Source organism: Sceloporus occidentalis, unplaced genomic scaffold (genome assembly GCF_023333645.1).
Source record: "Sceloporus occidentalis isolate IW3139 unplaced genomic scaffold, rSceOcc1.0.p SCAF_1, whole genome shotgun sequence".
NCBI classification, from domain to species: domain Eukaryota; kingdom Metazoa; phylum Chordata; class Lepidosauria; order Squamata; family Phrynosomatidae; genus Sceloporus; species Sceloporus occidentalis.
The window spans coordinates 5131541-5153145 of NW_028316981.1; the positions used below are offsets into that span (position 1 = coordinate 5131541).

The following is a 21605-nucleotide window of genomic DNA, read 5'->3' on the forward strand; positions in this document are numbered from 1 at the left end:
TTTGAAGGTAAAACTTTAATTTTGCTAGTTGTTTATGTGTCACAGCTGTTAGCGTTACATCCAGTGGTGTGTGGGGATTACAATTTGTGAGTAACATTAGTGCACAAAAGCATGACTAAGGATGGGAGGGGGGTGACACCATGAGTTACACATCAGGTGACACCAACCCTAGTGACACTCCTGCCAGGGCGGGTTTCCATGGCTGAGGGGGGATTTGAACCCCGGTCTAGAGTCATTGCCCAGCACTGACCCTGGATGGCAAAACAGAGAGACAAAAACCCTGGTTGCTCTTGCAGTCCCCATCCAGAATCCACTTCAGAGGCACATTTGATTTGAAAGAAGAGAAGATTAATGATCAATGTTCTGGTTGTAGGACGAAGCGAAGGCTCTGGAGGAAGAGATGGACGCTCCTCTGTGTGGGAAACCTGATGAAGAAGAGGAGGAGACACCACAGTGGGTGGTAAGTATTCATTGCTATCACTCATTTCATAGAATCATAGAGTTGGAAGAGATTGCAAGGGCCTCCCAGTCCACCCCCTTTCTGCCATGCAGGAAATCCCAATCGAAGAGGCACAGTCCCCGATTCCCCTTGGCCCTTTTGTGCCTGGAGTGTTTGCTCTTTGTGTAGTTAAAATATAAGTGTGTAGGATTGGGGGGGGGGGGCATGGGGATATGGTAGCCTTGCTGCTGTCAGAGAATCCTAGAACCCTAGAGTTGGAATCCAGCCCAGCCCCATTCAGCCATGCAGGAACTCTCACTCGAAGCATCCCCTGTGGCAGAAGAAGGCCCTCCATCCTCTGCTGAAAGGCCTCCAAAGAGGGAGACTCCACTAGACTCCAAGGGAGTTTGTTCCACTGTCGAACAGCCCTTTGGGAGTTTCCTGTAGATGTAGAAGAGCTCTTAGTTAAGCTTTCGTTTCTCTCTCTGTTTGTTGAGGCTGCAGGGGCTGCGTCTGCCTGGCGACAAGTGACGTCATTGAAGCCTGGCTTGCTGAAGTGTCTGCTGCTCGCCTTTTCCTCTGCCCGGCGGAGGAGTCTTGCGGAGAGCCCGGGGGCCCCTCCAGCATCCGAGCCCAGCAGCGGGGGCCAGGGGGGCGCCATGGGGCCCCTCCTGCGCCTGGGGCTGGCGGCCATGCTGCTGCTGGGGGGGGGCTCCGGGGCACTAGCATCTCCCCAGCTCAGCTCCCACGGTGAGCGCTTTCGCTTTCCTCCCCTTCCCCTGCTTCCCCTGGCTGAGGAGGCTTCATCCAGACCCTGCTGGCCTCAGGCAGCAGAAAGCCTTGGGTCGGCAGCAGGGAGAGGGAAGGAGGGCCTTTTGGGGTTGGTGGCTAGGCAGATAATAATGCTTAATAATAATTATTATTAAATAATAATAACTGGAAGAAAGAAGCTGGCAGCAGGAGCCCTCCTAGGCTGAACTCTTCTTCCTCATATACATATTATTATTATTATTATTATTATTATTATTATTGTTGTTGTTGTTCAAGGGTAATAATAGTCTGTTAAATCAACATGTAGAGAGACCTTAGAATCATAATAGAATCCTAGAGTTGGAGGAGACCACAAGGGCCCTGATCCAGTCCCACCCCATTCTGCCATGCAGGAAATCCATATCAAAGCATCCCTCACAGATGGCCATCTAGCCTCTGCTTAAAGACCTCCAAGGAACCTTGTAGCCCCCTTGAGACTAGTAGGCTAAACTTTACTTCTTCACGTGCATATTATTATTATTACCATTTTTATTATTACTGTTACTATTATTGTTATTACACTAGCATGTGTTTGCAGGACAAAATCACAGAATCCCAGAGTTGGAAGAGTCCACAAGAGCCATCCAGTCCAACCCCATTCTGCCATGCAGGAACTCACAATCAAGGCATCCCAGACAGATGGTCATCCAGCCTCTGCTTAAAGACCTCCAAGGAAGGAGACTCCACTCCACTCCGAGGGAGTTTGTTCCACTGTCGAACAGCCCTTACTCTCAGGAAGTTCCTCCTAATGTTGAGCTGGAATCTCTTTTCCTGCAGCTTGCATCCATTGCTCCGGGTCCTGTTCTCTGGAGCAGCAGAAAACAAGCTTGCTCCCTCCTCAATATGGCATCCCTTCAAATATTTAAACAGGGCTATCATATCACCTCTTAACCTCCTCTTCTCCAGGCTAAACATCCCCAGCTCCCTGAGTCATTCCTCATAGGGCACAGTTTCCAGACCTTTCACCATTTTAGTCACCCTCCTCTGGAAACGCTCTAGCTTCTCAACGTCCTTTTTGAATTGTGCCCATAATGAGACACAGTTCACCTTGGCTTCTTACAAGGATATTTCTGACCTGATCTGCTCTAGGCCCCCTTTGTTTGTCCTTTTGGCTGTCCATGGGATCCTCAGCATTTTTCTCCAGCACCACGTCTCAAAGGAATTGATGTTCCTCCTATCTCCTTTCTTGACTGTCCAGCTCTCACATCCATACTTGGTAATAGGGAATACAATGGCTTGGACAGTCCTCACTTTAGTTCAGCTATATGTCTTTATACTTTAGGATCTTGTCTAGTTCCTTCATCGCTGCACTTCCCATTCCTTTTCTTCTGTTTTCTTGACTGCACTCTCTGTTCTGATCAATGTATGATCCATGGTATCAGAAATCTTTATCTGTTTCACTTTCCTCATTGTGTAGGTTGAATTTATGTAAATCCTCTGTAATTATTGTTTTTTTCTTTCTGTTTGACATTAGTCCTGCCTTTGTACTTTCTTTGATTTTCTTTAGTGACTGTCCAAAGTCTGTGATGTTTTCAGCCAGTATTATTGTGTCATCTGCGTATCTTAGATAGTTGATGTTTCTTCCTCCTATATTCGCTCCTCCTTCCTCCGTATTTAAACCTGCTCTACATATTTTCTGCCTTCCCCCCAAAAAAGGAGAAGCACACTTTCCAATAAAAGAAACAGGTAAAGCTTTTCTCCATTAATGTGATTCTGGTTCACTGCCTATAGCCACCTTCATTCAGGGCTGTTCCTTTTGATAAATGGCAAGGGAGGGGTACAAATCCAATATTTATTTGCTTATTTTCTTTATTTTACTTGTATGCCACCTGTCTCATAAATTGAACCCAAGGCAAAACATGCATTAAAACAACAATAAAATGGTACAGTTTTAAAACACAATTGTATCTCTTGTTTGCCTTCATGTTGTTTCCAATTTATGGCAAACCAGGTTCGAATCCCAACTGGGCCATAAAAACCCACTGGATGACCTCAGGGAAGTCATTCTCTCTCAGCCTCAGAGGATGGCAATGGCAAACCCCCTCTGAAGCAACATTCCAAGAAAAATGCAGAATAGGCTCTCAATAATAATAATAATAATGGTCAATGCAATTTTAGGCTGCATCAGTAAAAGTATTGTATCTAGATCAAGGGAAGTAATAGTGCCACTCTATTCTGCTTTAGTCAGGCCCCACCTGGAATATTGTGTCCAGTTCTGGGCGCCACAATTCAAGAAGGATGTTGAGAAACTGGAGCGAGTTCAAAGGAGGGTGACTAAAATGGTGAAGGGTCTGGAAACCATGTCCTATGAGGAACGACTCAGGGAGCTGGGGATGTTTAGCCTGGAGAAGAGAAAGTTAAGAGGTGATATGGTTTTAATGTGTAATGTTTTAGTGGTTTTAACTATGTATTGTATATTGTTTATTGTATTTTGTGTTGCTCTGTGTATTGATCTTTTTTTGTACACCGCTATGATCTAATTGGAATAGTGGTTTATAAATAAAATGTATTATTATTATTATTATTATTATTATTATTATTATTATTAGATAGCCCTGTTTAAATACTTGAAGGGATGCCATACTGAGGAGGGAGCTGACTTGTTTTCACTTGCTCCAGAGACTAGGACCCGGAGCAATGGATGCAAGAAAAGAGATTCCACCTCAACATTAGGAAGAACAGTAAGGGCTGTCCGACAGTGGGACAAACTCCCTCGGAGTGTAGTGGAGTCTCCTTCCTTGGAGGTCTTTAAACAGAGGCTAGATGGCCATCTGTCAGGGATGATTTGATTTGGATTTTCTGCATGGCAGAATGGGGTTGGACTGGATCGCCCTTGTTGTCTCTTCCAACTCTATGATTCTATGATTCTAATAATACGATTTACTTATATTCTGCATTTTCCTTGCAGAATCAAGGCAGATTACAAGTAAAGGCAACAAGGGAAATACAAAAATACACCCCCACTCCCAGTTACAGCACAGTAATAATACCAATAAAGTAATAATACCAAAAAAAAATCAAAATTACATAGAAAAATACATAACATAGCATAGTAATAACTGAAACATAACATAGCATAATAATCTAAGCAACACTCCCCAATTCTTCCCTGGCAACAAAACAATCAATTATCAAATGTCAATTACATAGCTGAAATAATGATGCTCTGGGCCAGTATAGCCAGGTGTTCCTGGGGCAAGTGGAGCCGGCATTAAAGTCCTCTGCCGCTCTCCTCTGCATCCTCGTCTGAGATTAATATTATTGTGCTATGCTATGTTATGTGTTGATTATTACTGTGCTATGTTATGTATTTTTTTATACTGTATTTTTAAGTCATCGTCTTAAGATTGCCGTAAGTTGGAAATGACTATCGTGGGGTTTTTTTGGCAAGATTTGTTCAGAGGAGGTTTGCCATTGTCTTCCTCTGAAGCTGAGAGAGTGTGACTTCTTGCCCAAGGTCTCCCAGTGGGTTTCATTCATGGCTAAGCTGGGAAATCAGACCCTGATCTCCAGAGTTGTAGTCCAACAATCAAACTACTATCCACACTGGCTCTTTAAAGTACAGGTAAAACAACACATTAATATAACAAGTAAAAAAATGTAAAATCCTTAAAAATACTAAGTTAAAAATAAAAAATCATTAAAAGCCTACCAACGCAACATCTCAATAAGAAGCCACTTTGGGCCCAATTACATATTACAAGCCTATTTGGAAAGTTATGCCAGTGAAAGGAGATCAGAGAGGACACCAGCCTAGCCCCGTCTGGAAGGGATTTCCAAAGGGTGGGAGCAGCCACCAAGAAGGCCAAATCAATCAATAAATCTCATGCTGATTCGGGTGGGACATTCGTATTCATGAATATTTACTATGGAAAAAAGACTCACACTCTAAGGTTGTAAAATTCAGAGATACTGTTAATCTAGAATGTCAGTATGCAAAGGGATCTTGTAGCATTTTTTACAACAACTGAGCAAAAGACTTTGTAGCATAAACTTTTGTAGAAGAAGCAGACCAAGTCTATGAAAGCTAATGCTTTTGCTCAGTTAGTCTGAAAGGTACTCTGAAGATGGAAAAATAAATGTTAACTGTCTCTGTATCACACTCTAGAACTGGGCAAGCTGAGAATTTCTAATCTCTGAATCCCTGTTTTCAACCCTAAACTACATTTTAAACTTAATTCTCAGAAGGGTGGGTTAAAATCAATGTTTTGTTTTTAAATTAAAACCTGATTTTTTAAAATTTAAATCAGATTTTTAAAATTAAATGCTTTTTGAGGAAAATCCATCTAAAGAAAGTTTTCTGTTTAAGATACATTTATGGTCCAGAGGCTATTCATAATGAAATTGGGATTAGTTTTTGATTAAATAGCATGAGATGTATATTCATGCCATGTTTAATTTTTTAAAGTTTAAAGTTCTCAAAACAGTGTATTTGTGTTTGCAGAGGCCACAATCCTATATTTCTTTTTGCAAATCTATGTACAAAGAATCAAGCCCTTACATCTTAAGTGCTAAATTTCAAAACATTCAATGAATAGAGAGACTGAGAGTGGAATAGATCTACAGAAGAAACTACAGGGGACAGTATTTTAAGCTTTTCATGTGTGGACTGGGCTGATTATAAAAGCTTTTTTAATAAAAAGATATTTGCTTATTCATATTAGTTAACAAACATGAATGTTTAAACAAATATAAGAATACCTAAGCTATAATGTTATTGTTTTAGTTAAACCATTGAAATTATCATTCAGTCAATGATTATTTTTCTTCTTCCAATAAAGTACAGCAAAAAAGCTGTCCAAATATGAATGATTAACCTGTTAAACTGGAGATAATTCACTTCACAATAATTTCATAATTATCTATCTGTGTGTTTCTAATAGTAAAACCAAATCAGTATTTTTTGATATAACTGTAAAACTAATTTGAAAATTTGTTATTCTAAAAATGAAACCTTCATATGGTTGTAAATATTAAGATTATACCAGCAAGAACAAGTCTTTGGTAACTCAGAGTTGTGCAATATATATCAAGTTTATAGCAAGGAAGAGTGCCCTTTTTGGGGTGGGGGAGTCATATAATTAAATCGAGTCTTCCTGAGTAGTGAGTACTACCTAACTGAGTAGTGATTTAAATCAATTCCACCCTGATTTTAAGCATGTATTTGCTTAATCCATACAGAAAGTCAGTACGGTATAGAGCTTTGAGTGTTGACTACGGCTGTGGAGACTACAGTTCATTTCCCAGCTGGGCCATAAAGCCAACTGAGTTTGGGTAAGTCACACTCTCTCCTCTTCAGGGAAGGCAGTGGCAAACCTACTCTGAACAAATTGTGCCAAGAAAACCCATGACAGGTTCACCTTAGGGGGTTACCATAAGTTGGAACTAACTTGAAGACACCCATCAACAACAACTAATTAAATCCATTCCTATGATTTCTCTCTTCTTCCTTTCCAGTCTTCCCCTCCTCGCACTCGCTGAGGTATTACTACACAGCAGTGTCAAAGCCTAGTGAGTCGCTTCCTCAGTTCATCATTTTGGGGTATGTAGATGATCAGCTAATCTCTCGGTATGACAGCTACACCAAAAAGAAGCAGCCTGGAGTCCCCTGGATGAAGAAGGTGGAGGAACGTTATCCCTCCTACTGGGAGGAGGGAACCAGGGTGTCAGAGAACACCGAGATGTTCTTCAGGGAGAGCCTGGTGACCGCAAGAAATCGTTTTAATCAGAGTGGAGGTAGGTAGCATGCAAAGGCATTGAGTGGCAATCTGCCATCCCCTTCCCAGTACAGGAAGCACCCACCTATCTGATGGGTTAAGGATTGCTGCACTGTCAGAAACCAGAATTGGTAAAAAAACAGAACCCATGTAGGAAACATGAAAAGGTTAAAGGTGGTTTGATTGGGACTGTCCATGTGCCCCCACGTGCCCCTGTGCACACTGCAAGTCTCTCAGTCGTCTTGGTGCCTTTTTAGTGTGCACACATGGCCAATTCCAAGCAAGCCTCCATAGGCAAGAAGAGCTGATGGAAGAGTGGATCCTGTGTCAGGAGGGAGGAGAAAAGGAGTCCCTCTTCTGCCTCTTCCTCCATCACCTCCCACTGGGTCAATTTGACCGACAGATAGAAAGCTGTGGGAATTAAGTGGGACAACTGTTCTCCACTCCCACATATACCCCAGCTTAATGAGCAGTGAGGAGGATTGGGGACAGGAATCAGAATCGTTTCTTTTCTCCACATCTCGACAAGAGGAGGAATCCTGCCTTTCCTCCCAATTCCATGCTTCTGTAAAATCAGGATGGAAGATGTCAGCCATCTCAGCTACTTTACTGATGAGAATGGGATGAGCTGGACATGCTTGAGAACTGTACTGTAGAACTAAAACACTCCCCAAAGTGTAGTTTTCTTAACCCTTTTTAATGCTCAGAAGGTGAACTGAATGTTAGGGCCTAGAATAGCGATAATCTGAGCAAGGCACACCAACCAGCTTCAGCATTTCCACATATTTAGCTGCCACTAAACTTCTACAGCAAGGGTGAACAAAGTGCAGCCCATGGATCACATGTGACCCTCTAAAACCCCCATGGCTCAAAAAAAAAAAAGCAAAATATTTTGAACCAAGAAGTGATTGCCTCTTCCTGCCCCATGCTCCCTAGGATACATTTGGGAATAAAATATATATATTATTTTGTGGTGGGAAATAAATCTGTTCTGGATTTTAGCCTGAATTTCCAAGGCTCTCTCCAGGGTGCTGAACCTATTTGATGAGGATAGGTTTCAGCACTTTGCAAGAGCACCTTATAAAAGCACCTTTAAACTTTGGAACTGACCTACTGTACCACTCAAAGAGGGGAAACCAGCTCCAAAGCATCCTACTGACTAGATAAGTGTGGGAGGATGTAGTTTCTGTCACATGCTTTCAATCTATTTAAATTGTGTGTAGTGTTTTAATTTTTTTAAAAAAAACTGGTTTAAACTACTTTTATTGTATGCTACCCTGAGGTCCCATCATATAAGGTAGGGTATAAATATTTAAATAAATAAAATGTATTTAATGGTTAATAAGCTAAAACATTGGTTTGTTTTTCATGCTTTGTACATTCTTCGATTGGTATTGTCTCTTATTTTTTCCTCTTCAGGTTAAAACTCCTGTTTGGGCCTCTGTTTATGGGGCTTAAGATGTGATGGTGGGGGTGACTGGGAACATAGTGGGTACCTCTGATCTACTATGAAACCTCTCCCAATCCCCAGGTGGACTGGATGTTCTTCTTTTCTAGGACACGTCCTACATTTCAGCCTTCTGTCAGGAGGAATTCTAAAATGTCCTCCATTTTGAGCATGGCAAAGAAGCATGAATTTACATTTATATTAGCACTTTTAGCTTTAGTTTGGTGATGCGCTACATTTTTCTTGAACGTCCTACATTTTCTGGTGTCTTGGCCTCCTTTGCGGTTAGCATATCTGCTTCCCCATGTGTTTCTTTTTCAGGATTTCACTGCCTGCAGGAGATGTACGGTTGTGAGCTGAGGAAAGACGGGAGAAAAGGAGGGTTTTGGAAGTACGCCTATGAAGGGAAGGACTACATCAGCCTGGACAAGGAGACCCTCACCTGGACAGCAGCCGAGTTGCCAGCCCAGATCACCAAGAGGAAGTGGGATGCTGAACCTACCATTGCCTGGTACTGGAAGGCCTACCTGGAGCAAGAATGCATTGAATGGCTGCAGAAATACCTAGAGTATGGAAAAGAGATGCTGCAAAGGACAGGTGAAGATGGTGAAGGGGGAGTAGTGAATAACATGATAGGAACCAGATGTTGCTCCACGTTTTCCTTACAGGATGCTTGATCTCGTTTAATATTAGGAAGCTTCTTAACATAGAGCTTCCCTTCAACTTCTAGCATGAAGTGACACAACCTGCCTTTTTTCTCGTTCTTGGGCAGATCTTGCCAGAAAATGAAATAGAAACACACTACCCAAGTATAAAAAGGAGGAAGAAAGGCTGCAGGAAGGAATATGGCAGCACCTTTAAAATGAAATGGTTTTTATTTTAGCATGCACTTTTCTGGATAGTAACCCACTTCTTCATATGCAATACAGAGTGGTATTAAAGTCTCAGGTTATAAAGCATACACAGTTTATACAGTTGTAGGAGTGTTTTAATGTCACTCTGTGCTGCATCTGAAGAAGTGGGTTTATATCCATGAAAGCACATGCTAAAATAAAAACCAGTTAGTCTTAAAGGTATTCCACGTTGATTCATTTCTTCCCCTCCTGTGATCACAGTGTCCAAGCTTTGCTTGGAAGGGACAGGTCAGACAAAGGTGATGAGAGGGATTCTGAAGCTGACAATGAGAGCCCTTCCCCACAGAGCCCAACCCCACCCAACCCCAACCAGACCTTGGAAAAGTTACTTTCCAGAACAACTGCTCTCTCAATACACAGCCTCAACCCCCACTCCCAGCATTGGTAGTGGCCATCTGACTGTAGAATTGAATCTAAGTGTTGTGGTCAAAAATGTGTTTTTTACTTCTGCACAGCAGTAACTGCACTTTTGTTTCTCTCTCAACATACCATGACTTAAGTCTTCTTGCAACCATCCCTAGCCTAACTCTGTTCTTTAGACAGCACTCTGGTTACTCTGGTTGACTTATCACATACCCCAAGACATTATCTTCTGTAGGGAATAGAGAATAAAGGCAACAGAAGGGCTAGGATGATGCAGAAATGGGGGCTTCAAAGTTTCTTTTGGAATCATAGAACGATACAGTTGGAAGACCCCACAAGGGCCATCCAATCCAACCCCATTCTGCCATGCAGGAACTCACAATCAAAGCATCCCCAACAGATGGTCATCCAGCCTCTGTTTAAGGACCTCTAAGAAAGGAGACTCCACCACTCTCTGAGAAAGTGTCTTCCACTGTCAAACAGCTCTTACTGCCAAGATGTTCATCCTAATGTTGAGGTGGAATCTCTTTTCCCATAGCTTGCATCCATTGTTCCTTGTTCTAATCTCTGGAGCAGCAGAAAACAAGCTTGCTCCCTCCTCAATGTGACACCCCTTCAAATATTTAAACAGGGCTATCATATCACTCAACTGTCCCTTCTCCAAGCTAAACATACTCAGCTCCCTAAGTCTTTCCTCGTAAGGCATGGTTTCTAGTCCCTTCACCATTTTGGTGGCCCTCCTTTGGACATGCTCCAACTTGTCAACATTCTTTTTTAATTGTGGTGCCCAGAACTGGAAACAGTATTCCAGGTGAAGCCTGACCAAAGTAGATGAGTGGCACTATTACTTTCCTTGATCTAGATCTAGGAAGCAATCTCCAAGCTTCCCAAATATACAAAGTTGTCCATAAAACTGTGCAACCTTGGGGATACCTAGGATTTTGTTTTCTGACAGCTGAGGCTTTCTAGACTGTGTCTGAGCATGTGCAGAGTGCTATTTCCTTTCAGATGGAAATAGCTTTTCAAACCTCTGTACAGTGTACCCATGCCAACTGTGGACTTGCCAACCACAGGTTTGAGCTTCCACAGACAGCAAGCCCTGGCTATTTAAATGTGAGCAAACCATTGAAAACAATGCATTTGAACATCCACATTTTTTGCTATCTGCGGGGGGGGGGGGGGCTGAATACGGTGGCCCTGGGCATGTGCGAGCAGCCTTATTGTCCAAAACTGATCCAGTGGGAAATAGCAAAATCATAGACCCTATAATTTTTCTTCTGGCTTTGCATCCTCTTGGAATTTAAGCTGTTCCTGCCGGTAACCCTTCCATTGTCTCTACTCCTGGTAGATCTTTAATGCATATTAAATATATGTTTTGAAGGAAAAGAGTGATGATAGTTCAGGAAAGCAAACTCCTTGATGGGGGTATCCAAGATCAGTCTTCAGTTATGCTCAATTGTGGCTTTTGGTTTGTAAGAATTTAAGCCGCTTCAAAAGTGAACACTTGAGACATTTGCCCCTGAGATTCCCTGAGAAACCTCAGAAACATGAGTTACTATAGCATAGTTGAGATTTATCAAAACATCTCAGGGAGTTGGAGAATCCCCTTCCTTGCAAGGTTTTTTCAAAAATATCTTAGTAGGTCATCTAGACATGAATTCTGAATCTGTAGAGCTGGACACGAGTCACATGAGGGATCTTGCTTGGAGTATATGCCCTGTCCAGACATTTGGGAAGTTCTTTCCTAATTCTGATGTTGTTTTTGCAGATCCACCAAAAGTGAAGTTAACACGCAAAGCAGATTATGACAATATGGAAACCTTGATCTGTCGGGTTGATGGCTTCTACCCAAAGGACATTGACATTGTCTGGACAAAGGATGGGGAGGTCTGGATGGAAGATACCTTCCATGGGCTTGTGTCCCCCAACTCAGATGGGACATATTACACCTGGCTGAGCATCAAAGTTGACCCCAAGAACAGGGACCGTTACAAATGCCATGTGGAACATGATGGACTTCCAGAATACGTGGACCTGGCCTGGGAGGAGCCTTGTGAGTGATTGATGTTGGTGTTTTTTCAAGACTCAGCACATGCAAATGAATATCCCCCAGGGTCAGGGGCTTTCCCAGCAGACAATGAATCACTGATTAAATAAACACAGATCCTCCTTGCATATCCTTCCACCCTGAGGCCTTGCCATTCAACAACAGACCAATACACATATAAATCAGATGAACATATAAATCACTTCCTCTCAACCAAGGGTCACACAGTATATGTACCCCATTCACTTCTATGCCAGCATTCTCTGAAGATGCCAGCCACAGATATCTGCAAAATGTCAAATGCATTGTTGCAGATTTTATAATCCAAGTCCAAGGATATCGTTTTCAACATCAATATTACCCTTTCTTGAAAGTACCTTGTGCCTTGTTGGCCATAAATTCACATTCTATACTAAGTCTGGCTGTCATCTTTCTCCCTCTAATTCAGAGTGGCCATGATGATATGTTTGTAAATGTTACATTATTTGATGCAAATGTGCCAGTAAAACAGAATAAGTAAAGTTTATTATTTCATTATGTATGTATTGGTTTAGAGTATTTATTCACTGAGCAGTTTGCAAATTATTAATTTGACAGTTCCCTGCCAATGAGATTTAAAATCTAAGTAAGGCACAGTACAAGAAACAGGAATGGCAGTGTGGGAGGAGATTAAGTCCAGCAGAGGCTGGCTGCTCTTCTCTCCCTCAGAGGCCAGAGCAATAGCAGTTGGGATATGGAAGGAAGGCCTCTCATCAGCCACTGGGGCCCAGGCATGATGGACCTGTCTCTGGCTGTTCTTCTATTGTGGCTTTTCTCTGTGAAAAGTGATTGCTGCTTCCAAGTCTAGTTTTGCAGAACTTGACAGGTGATCGTGGGGGTTGGGCTGTTCCTTGTATGTACACAAACTTACATTTACTCTTGTATTTTTTTTAAAAAAACTGAGACTCCCCAGTTTTTGACTATTGACTACCTCCTCACCTCCTCTATAAAGAGTTTGGTTTGGAGGCTTCCTTTTAATTATTTTGTTATTTCCATTTCATTTTCAGCTTCCAGCCAGGGGCTCACCATCGCATGTGTGGTGGGTGCTGTCTTTCTGGTTGCTGGGATTGCTGGGATTGCTGGGATTGTTTGGATTATTAAATATATCAGTGAGTAAATTCTGAATGCATTTACCTGTAGGGAGGAGGCATTCTGTAGTTGTGGTGGGGTTTGTTTTCCTGTTGAGCCCCCCCCCCCCCCCGGCACCTTGACGGAGTGGTTAAGATTAGAGAACAATTTCATTACATGGACTAGTCCCCTCACTTTCTGTCAGCTCACATCATAAGTATGAATCTCAGCCAGTTGCCTAGGGAAGTTTTCTCATCTCTACTAATTAGAGGGTCTGGAAGATCTCCATCCCTGTGGCTTATTGGGAAAAACCTCTTTGGAGGAGGATGTGTCGTCCTCTTTATCAGGGAATGAGATTATGTTGACTTAGAATCATAGAATCGTACAGTTGGAAAAGACCGCAAGGGCCATCCAGTTCAACCCCCTGCCATGCAGGAAATCACAATCAAAGCATCCCATACAGATGCCATCCAGCCTCTGTTTGAAGACCTCTAAGTAAGGAGACTCCACTACACTCCGAGGGAGTTTGTTCCACAGTTGGACAGCCCTTACTGTCAGGAAGTTCCTCCTAATGTTGAGGTGGAATCTCTTTTCCTGGTGCTTGCATCCATTGTTTTGCGTTCTAGTCTCTGGAACAGCAGAAAACAAGCTTGCTCCCTCCTAAACATGACATCCCTTCAAATATTTAAACAGCGCTATCATATCACCCCTTAACCTTCTCTTCTCCAGGCTAAACATCCCCAGCTCCCTAAGTCATTCCTCATAGGGCATGGTTTCCAGACCCTTCACCATTTTAGTCACCCTCCTTTGGACACGCTCCAGTTTCTCAATGTCCTTTTTGAATTGTGGTGCCCAAAACTGGACACAGTATTCCAGATGGGGCCTGACCAGAGCAAAATACAATGGCACAATTACTTCCCTTGATCTAGACACTATACTTTTATTGATGCAGCCTAAAATCGCATTGGCCTTGTTAGCTGCCGCATTGCACTGTTGACTCATGTTCAACTTATGGTCTACTTGGACTCCTAGATCTCTTTCACATGTAGTTTCATTCAGCCAGGTATCCTATATCTATGCATTTCATTCTTCCACCCTAAGTGCAGTACCTTACATTTCTCTGTGTTGAATTTCATTTTGTTAGCTATGGCCCAGTTTTCTAGTCTATTCAGATCATTTTGAATCTTGATCCTGTCCTCTGGAGTATTAGCTAATCGTCCTAATTTGGTGTCATCTGCAAATTTGATGAGTATGCCCCCAATTTTGTCCTCCAAGTCATTGATAAAGATGTTGAATAGCACTGGGCCCAGGACAGAGCCCTGTGGGACCCCACTGGTCACTTCTCTCCAGGATGAAAAGTAGCCATTGTTGAGCATCCTTTGGGTTCAACAAGTCAACCAATTACAAATCCATGTAAAAGTTGCCTTGTCTAGCCCACATTTTACAAGCTTGTTTGCAAGAATATCATGGGGAACTTTGTCAAAGGCCTTACTGAAATCAAGATATACTATATCCACAGCATTCCCTTCATCTAACAAGCTGGTAATTTTATCAAAAAAAGAGATCAGGTTTGTCTGGCATGACTTCTTTCTCTGAAACCCGTGTTGACTTTTTGTGATTATGGCATTGCTTTCTAGACTTCTGAGGGTAGTTCTAACTTCCTAATTCTGTCTCTGCAGAAGAACGTCGAGATGGCTACAAATCAGCCTCAGGTGAATGAAACCTCTCCTTTGCATATTTTCTCTAAGATGGGTCAAGCTGGAGTGAGGATGAAGATGCAGGTGGATTGGTGGAGACATGTGACCTATGTGTCCAATTGTTAGGCTGTACTTGGAACTGCAGAGGAGCCTCTGACACTGAACTCAGCTGCCCAGCCCCCTACATAAATAACAACCTAGGAAGCATAGGCCCATGTATTGTTTTCCGCCAGTCTGCATTTCCTGGATGTAGATTCCAAAGAGAGACACCTGGCCCCAGAAGTAATGTGCAGAATGAGCTAAGAGGTGGAGCTGTCCTTTTATTTGTTTGATAAATAGATTTGTATGGCATCTGAGTCCAAGGGCAGCACAGAAGCAGTTCAGAGCAGAGAAGGAGAGTCCTGCTCTCTGAATCTTGAGTTGATGATCATCCGTTGAAAATCCCATCACCTCTGGTTGCAGTTTTTTCATTGGTTGCATTCAACTCCAAGGAACTGTAAGCTTTGCTGCCTAGACATAAAGGAAGCAAGTATACTGGAAATCACTGAATGCTGCCACTTTGAGGCTATACACTAGCCTTTCTCTTACATTTTCTCAGCCCCGTCTCTTCTTGGCTTTGGTCCTTCTCCTTCTCTCTGGGAATTAGGAGAGATGTTTTTGTTGTTTCCCCATTTCTCCCCATGATGACCCTGTGGATGAGACATCTCCAAGACTCCACTGCTCTGCTTTGTTCCTTTAAATTCATACCCGTGACCACCTTAATAGAGTCCATCCACTTAGCACAGTGATTCCCAAAGTGGGTGGTACACCCCCACAAGGGACAGTGGAAAGATCCAGGGGGGCAGAGAAAGGAACAAGGGAGAGCAGGCAGACAGGCAGTGAGAGAAAAGGGAGTGGCAGAAGGGAACTTAAGTCAAAGTATTGTTGTGCAAGAAAACAAGCAGAACTAACAGCCTTTAGGCCCATGGTGGGATGACAATTATATAAAACCTCTTTTCAGGGTCCTTAAAATCAAAACGCAGCCTCGCTGATAATTTCATGCAGTGGTGTTTCCTGTTCTTCATCTGCCCACACAAGCTCAGTGGCAGTTGGGAAACTCTTGTGAGGCTTAGGTACAGGACATTGCTTCTGTGGCTCAGAGTGGCTCCATTTTGGGGCAGGTTGATTGACTGGAGCAAGAAGTTGGAGCACGTGGCAGAGGGGGAGAAGTGGTAGCAAAAAGAGCTTTCAAATGTGGGGTCCTGCTTAAACTTTGTGAGCTTTGCTGGAACTTGGCTAGCATTTTGGAGCTACTCTGCTGTTCCTGTTTTCTTTTGTCAAACAGGCTAAGAGAAGAGGTAATAGAAGATGCAATGTTTGTGTATTTGTATACGTGTAAGGAGGGAGGACACCTGAAGCTATGTGGGGAAGACATGTCTAGTGGAGAGGGAGGAGTATCTGGGTTCAATTCTTGGAAAGAGTCCTTCATCTTGGAGCGGCTCCCGCCGTTAGTCTTTCATTTTCCCCATCTGCACCAGTTTCCAGTCCAGGGCATGTGGCCTCTAAACACCCAATACGCACACCTGCTGCACCCCCCTCTGCTCCAACAAAGAAACATTGAACACACTTCCTCACCAGAGAGAAGTTTCTCCCATTGCACCTGGTCGCCTTGGGAGCAACATCTGAGCAGCGCCCAAGAGGCATCTTGCCTGCACTGGTTTTTGCTGTTGGGGTGACATGGGTGAGAGGCTTTTTGTTTGCTGCTCCCAGAGTGACCAGGTGTGAAGTGACCTGGTTATTTTGAATTTGCAGTACAGCAGTAAATCTAACATTAAGAAATATGCATTGGATGGGGTGCTAGGGTTGTTGCCCAAGACGAAAGAGGCTGGTAGCCAGAAAAAGTTGGGGACCACTGATCTAGCATGTGGTCTTCCTCTCTTTCTACTCCCCCGCCCCAATTTGTTGGTTTTTTCCAATGAGTCATGCCTTTTCATGATATGACTAAAGTATTGCATCCTCAGTTTAGTCATCTTAGCTTCCAGAGAGATTTCCAGCTTGATCTGTTCTGGGACCCATTTGTTTGTCTTTTTGGCTGACCTTTGCAAGCTACAGGTAAAAGAGGCTTGGGGCACAGCTCTATGTCCATGGGCACTTATTGATCTAATCAGCTTTGCCTACAACCTTGGAGAAATCTTCTTCGTTATGGTGGTGATTGGAGTTACAGTTCCAATGTCTGCTGGATTCAGGCTTTTCACAGAGACAACTGAAGTGTGCCAATTAATTTCTGGTTGCCCTTAGGGACTGGATTTTTCTCAACCTGTCCCACCTTTCCTAGAAAGATTCTGTTGATTAATTATTTTATTCATTTTTGTGTATTATACACTTGTGCCTGTGGGAATGCTACATAAAAGTTATTGGAATGCCTAAATTCAGATACACAGTCTATGTGGTGGCAGCAATTAATCAAGGGTTATCCACCGGGGAGATTAAATGAAACAGTCTCACACAAGAACCACAAGAGCATAATCACATTTGATGCCAGAGTTGAGGCAACAGCAGGAGGTCCTCATATCAAGTGGCAGTGGTGGGACAGGTAGACAACCTTCATCATTTCCTTGATTCATCACTAACACACACATGAGTATCACATGGGGGACATTTGGAAGTATAAACAGTGATTAACCCATGATAATCCCACAATTGCATGAATGGTTTTCACATGACATTGAAGTGAAATGTGATTAAAGTGCCATTAACCCGTGAATAACCAGTCAAGAAACAGCAGCAAATCATTCATGGGATTTTTCTATGAACTTTTTGCTGTTTATTGCCTAGTTATTCCCCGGTTATTCTTAGGACAATAGCTCTTGTGTTAATCTCATTTTAATGTCAATTATATGATTTTCTCAGGTTAATCACTGTTTAATGTCCCAATCTCCCCCCCCCCCTCCGCCCGTGTGATAAGAGACATAGGTGAAGAGACACTCTGTCAAAGGGCAATTAACAAAGGATGGAGATTCCAGTGAAAATTGCTGCTGTGGATAGAAGTATGTTCACTTGTTCAGATTCCGTTTGTTCTTATTGCAAAGTGCTGAGAGAGAAAGAGAGAGAGAGGTGCGTTACAGACTGCCGAGAAGCGGCGGTCTGCCTCCGCCGCCGGTTGCAGCGTCCGGGAACTGCAGCAGCCAAACGGTGCAGTTCCCGGACGCTGCACAGAAGAAGCGCGCACTTGCAGCGTCACTTCCAGGGTGCGATGTGCAGACGCAGAGCATCTGCTACATCAAAATGGCGGCAGCCATGTGGAACGGCCGCCGCCATTTGTTACGGACTCAGTCTGTGATAGGATTAGGGGCGACTGAGTCCATGCTAGGGTATCCGTCTGTAACGGGCCAGAGAGAATTTCAAACACTCTTTTATGTTGAGCATTGAAACAGCAAGGCACCACATTTTTATGCATATTTTTGTGGCTAAAGCAGTTGTGATTAGCAGATAATTCTGTGTTTGTGTGTATGTGCATATGCAAACATATGTCCTGAGAAAAAGAGGAAAACATCTAAACATCCCAACCCTTTCTTGCCCAAAGAACTGAATCCTTGTCTTTTCTCTCCTTTTTAGAAAGTGACCAAGGGTCCAACAGCACTTGGGAGAGGTAAGTGTTAAGTGAACCGCAAGAATTCTCTTGAATTGCAAGAGAAAAGGACATACACACAGAAAGATTACACTTCTAAGTCATATATTCTCTGATCCATACCCTTCCAGTATGGACACACTGCTTCATAACAATGCTTGCCCACCTCCCAAGACTTATTCAGACTTTATTTATTTTTTAGCGTGACTATGTAAATAATCTCACTCATGCATTCTGGTTTTGTTGTTCACACTATGGAACCGTATGTGTATGTATCTCTGTGAGTTTTATTGTTCACACATGCCAACACTCAAATAAAGATGGAGTCACTGATGCAGATGTATGCGAAACACATTCAAAGCATGCAGAATTTTATCCCGTGTCTATTTGCACTGATTATTCACACAGCTGACAATGTGAATCTTTTAGGAAAACCCAGGGAGAAAAAATGACATTGATTATCCCAGGTTGTGGGGTGTTTGGCAGCCCCCCGCCCCAACCAAAAACTTACTTCAAAATGCATGTGAACAACAGAGCTTCAACCCACATTTTACCAGGATTATTTTCACCATCCGAACAACCCCACAAAAAGGCCTCTTGGTCCCATCTCCAGACTACTGACATCTTCCCCTCCATATAATGGAACTCTCAGTCATATGTGCCATTTAAAGAGAGGCTAACACAGTTTTCCTTCTCTTTCAGGGAGCACTGCACCAATCCAGTAATCCCAAATAAGGTAAATGGTGTGTGTGTGGTGGTGGGAACAAGAGGGTTAGGCCTTGAGACAGATCCAATATCTAGTCTTTATTTGGGGGCACACTCTCTCTCCCAACTTTATGCTAGCCATCTCAGCAGTTGGAGAGAGAGGAGTTCAGAGAGAGAGGAGAAGGGTGCTGTGGCAGTGAGAACATGGGCATTCATGATACTTGGAGGACATCCAATAAAATCCTCAGGAAAAAGGCTTTATGGGTTAAAATATTTTGCATTAGTTGCCAAAAAACATCTTCCAACATCTTGAGATGTGTCTGTCTTTTTTCTGTGGTATTCAAGATACTTGCCATACTGTCTGCCTGGCCCTGTACCACTCCAGCCAATGGGCTCTTCTGCTCTGCTATTCTTGCTGGACAAGGCTGTGCCACTTCCGTCTTGGGCACTTGGCATTTCAAGGAAAAGAAAATTGTGGCAGTGAGAGAGTCAGTCATTTTCTAGGGGAAGAAGGTGCCCTCCATAAGAAGAGAAGCCCTTTCTTTCCCTGCTTGCTCACTTCATTTTGCTAGGAAAGAAAGCAGCCTCCATGCTAAACACCATACTTTTTTGTGCACTTTAGATTATGCAGCAAATAAACTATTCCATCTCCTAATCCTGGACTCTCTGGTTGAAGTCAGCATTTTACCTTATCTCTTTGTCCAGGTTGAGCATCCCTTATCCAGAAGCCTGAAATCCTCCAAAATTGCCCACATGGGCGACTGAGATAGTAACACTTTCGCTTTCAGGTGGCCTAGTGTATACAAACTTTGTTTCATGCACAAAATTATGTTTAATGTATTATGTATAAAGTTATCATCAGGCTATGTGTATAAGGTGCATATGAAATATAAATAAATTACCATCTCCAAGTTACCTCATTATGTGTATTCAAATATTCCAAAATCTGAAAAAATCCTAAACACTTCTGGCCCCAAACATTTCAGATAAGGGAGGCCCAACCTGTTCATGTTTTGAGATCTTGTCCTGGCTCACCCTGAAGCAGTCTTTGGAATTTATGGAGTGCTCCTTTGTGTGTCATACTCAGCTTTCATGATGAAGTTCTCTAGGTGGCAAGAAGACCTGGAGTCTATTTGTATTATAATCTGTGAAGGACATTCACCCCTTCAAAGTCCTCTAGTGCACACTCCAAGTTCCTCTTCCCCATCTCACCTTTGCCCTGGATTAAATTCTTGGGGTTTCATGATCTTGACCTGATTCTAAAGCATTTCAGTGTGTTTTTTTTCTTCCAGAATAAGTGGTCATTCTACCATGTAAGAGGATGAAGAGCCCATCCATCTAAGTACTGAATTCTGCTGTGCCCTGTGACAATTTCTTCACTGGCTTTTATTAATGAACATTTATAGAACTATTTTGATTGCATAGAGCTGGGTTTGAGGTGACTTGCTTTTTTAAAATGTCTCCAAGGCTGCATCCACACTGCAGAAATAATCTGCTTTGACACCACTTTAAATGGCATGGCTCAATGCTATGGAATTATAGGAATGGTAGTTTGTTGGGGCACCAGAACCTCCACTCTGGTGCCCAATAAACTACCATTCCCATAATTCCATAGCATTGAGCTATGGCAGTTAAAGTGGAGTCAAAGTGGATTATTTCTGCAGTACGGATGCTCATAAGATAATGCTGAGTGTAGCCAAAATTCTATACGGCTAGAGCTAACAAACAGCTGCTGAAGCAAGCCATGATCCTTGGAAATCCTGGGGGTGAAGGACAAAGAGAAAGGTCTGTACCCCCTTTTGCAAGCCAGGAGCCTGGGAAATGCTGGTGGTGAAGGGCAGAGAGAGGGGAAAAGGTCTGTATTCTGCTTTGCAAGCTTTAGAGATGCTTTTGGTAAAGGTGAAACCGCAAGATTTGGGGAAATTAAATATATAGGAATGATTTCTCAACATTAAAACTGTTAGAATTCAAAAATAGCTTAAATTAGAGATTGAAGAACTCTTTGTTTAACACAAGGAACAGATGTAAGGTATAGGATGTCCATAGGCTAATTCTGTCTGAAGACAACAGTGGAATTATTTTTGTTCTAGGATGATGAATGCTGTGATTCTTTCTATGACTTATTTAGCATTATATAAATAATATATTTTGGTCTAATATAATGAGTAGAATCTCCTTGAATGGTGATATTTGCAGTGTGATTCAAAATATGGTGGATGATGTAAGATGAGTTTGCCATGAGTATAAAAGAGATGAGAAGCTGCTATTCTGCACCATGCAAATCTGAGTTTATGGGCTCTTGCTTGGTCACTTGCTTCGATTTTGCAAAACCAAATAAAGTTTTGTTCCTGCTTTTAAAATCCTCTGGCTTCTTGTTCACTTTTTTTGGCTAACATACTGGGCAGGAAGAAATATCTGCATTTTTGCAGCCCGGTTACAAAGGGAAGAGAGAGAGAGAGAGAGTGCCGAGGTTTGTTTACCCATTTTCCATGCCAAGACTGACCCCTTCTTCATCTGGCCATCCCTGCTTTTTTAGAGAACTTGATTGAGTGACTTTGTTAGACTTTGGTTAGTTGTTTCAGGAAAAGCTATACGTACCATGTTATTACAAGACTTTTGGGTTTTCTGATGAAGCAAAATATTAAGATTATCTTTGGAGTTCATATGTGGGAGACAGTGAGTAAATTAACACCATTCCTATGCAATTGACAGGGAGAGCAAGAGATGGATGCCTATTCACTAGCCTGTCAAA

General features: G+C 42.6%; 1 protein-coding gene across 2 annotated transcripts; it reads left to right on the plus strand.

Moving 5' to 3' along the window:
• The first annotated feature begins 247 nt into the window (after window positions 1-247).
• On the plus strand, window positions 248-21223 carry LOC149320458 (H-2 class I histocompatibility antigen, Q10 alpha chain-like). 2 transcript variants are annotated; one of them, XM_089501473.1, is made up of 10 exons: window positions 248-460; window positions 937-1189; window positions 6707-6985; window positions 8735-9010; window positions 11459-11743; window positions 12784-12885; window positions 14524-14556; window positions 18136-18169; window positions 18851-18884; window positions 19559-20067. In XM_089501473.1, exons 1-10 carry the CDS (start codon window positions 401-403, stop codon window positions 19616-19618), a joined length of 1416 nt encoding a protein of 471 aa, XP_089357599.1. In that variant the 5' UTR covers window positions 248-400; the 3' UTR covers window positions 19619-20067. The 2 variants fall into 2 exon arrangements, with proteins under 2 accessions (XP_089357599.1, XP_089357598.1); XM_089501472.1 differs by lacking the exon at window positions 19559-20067 and adding an exon at window positions 20146-21223 and having other exon boundaries at window positions 397-460.
• The last annotated feature ends 382 nt before the right edge of the window (window positions 21224-21605 follow it).

Bases quoted from the DNA above. Each gene is read 5' to 3' on its own strand.
- LOC149320458 (XM_089501473.1), top strand. From the start codon at position 401: ATGGACGCTCCTCTGTGTGGGAAACCTGATGAAGAAGAGGAGGAGACA. The intron at 12,886-14,523 runs GTGAGTAAATTC...CTGTCTCTGCAG, and splicing joins TTGGATTATTAAATATATCA to AAGAACGTCGAGATGGCTAC. The intron at 14,557-18,135 runs GTGAATGAAACC...TCTCCTTTTTAG, and splicing joins TGGCTACAAATCAGCCTCAG to AAAGTGACCAAGGGTCCAAC.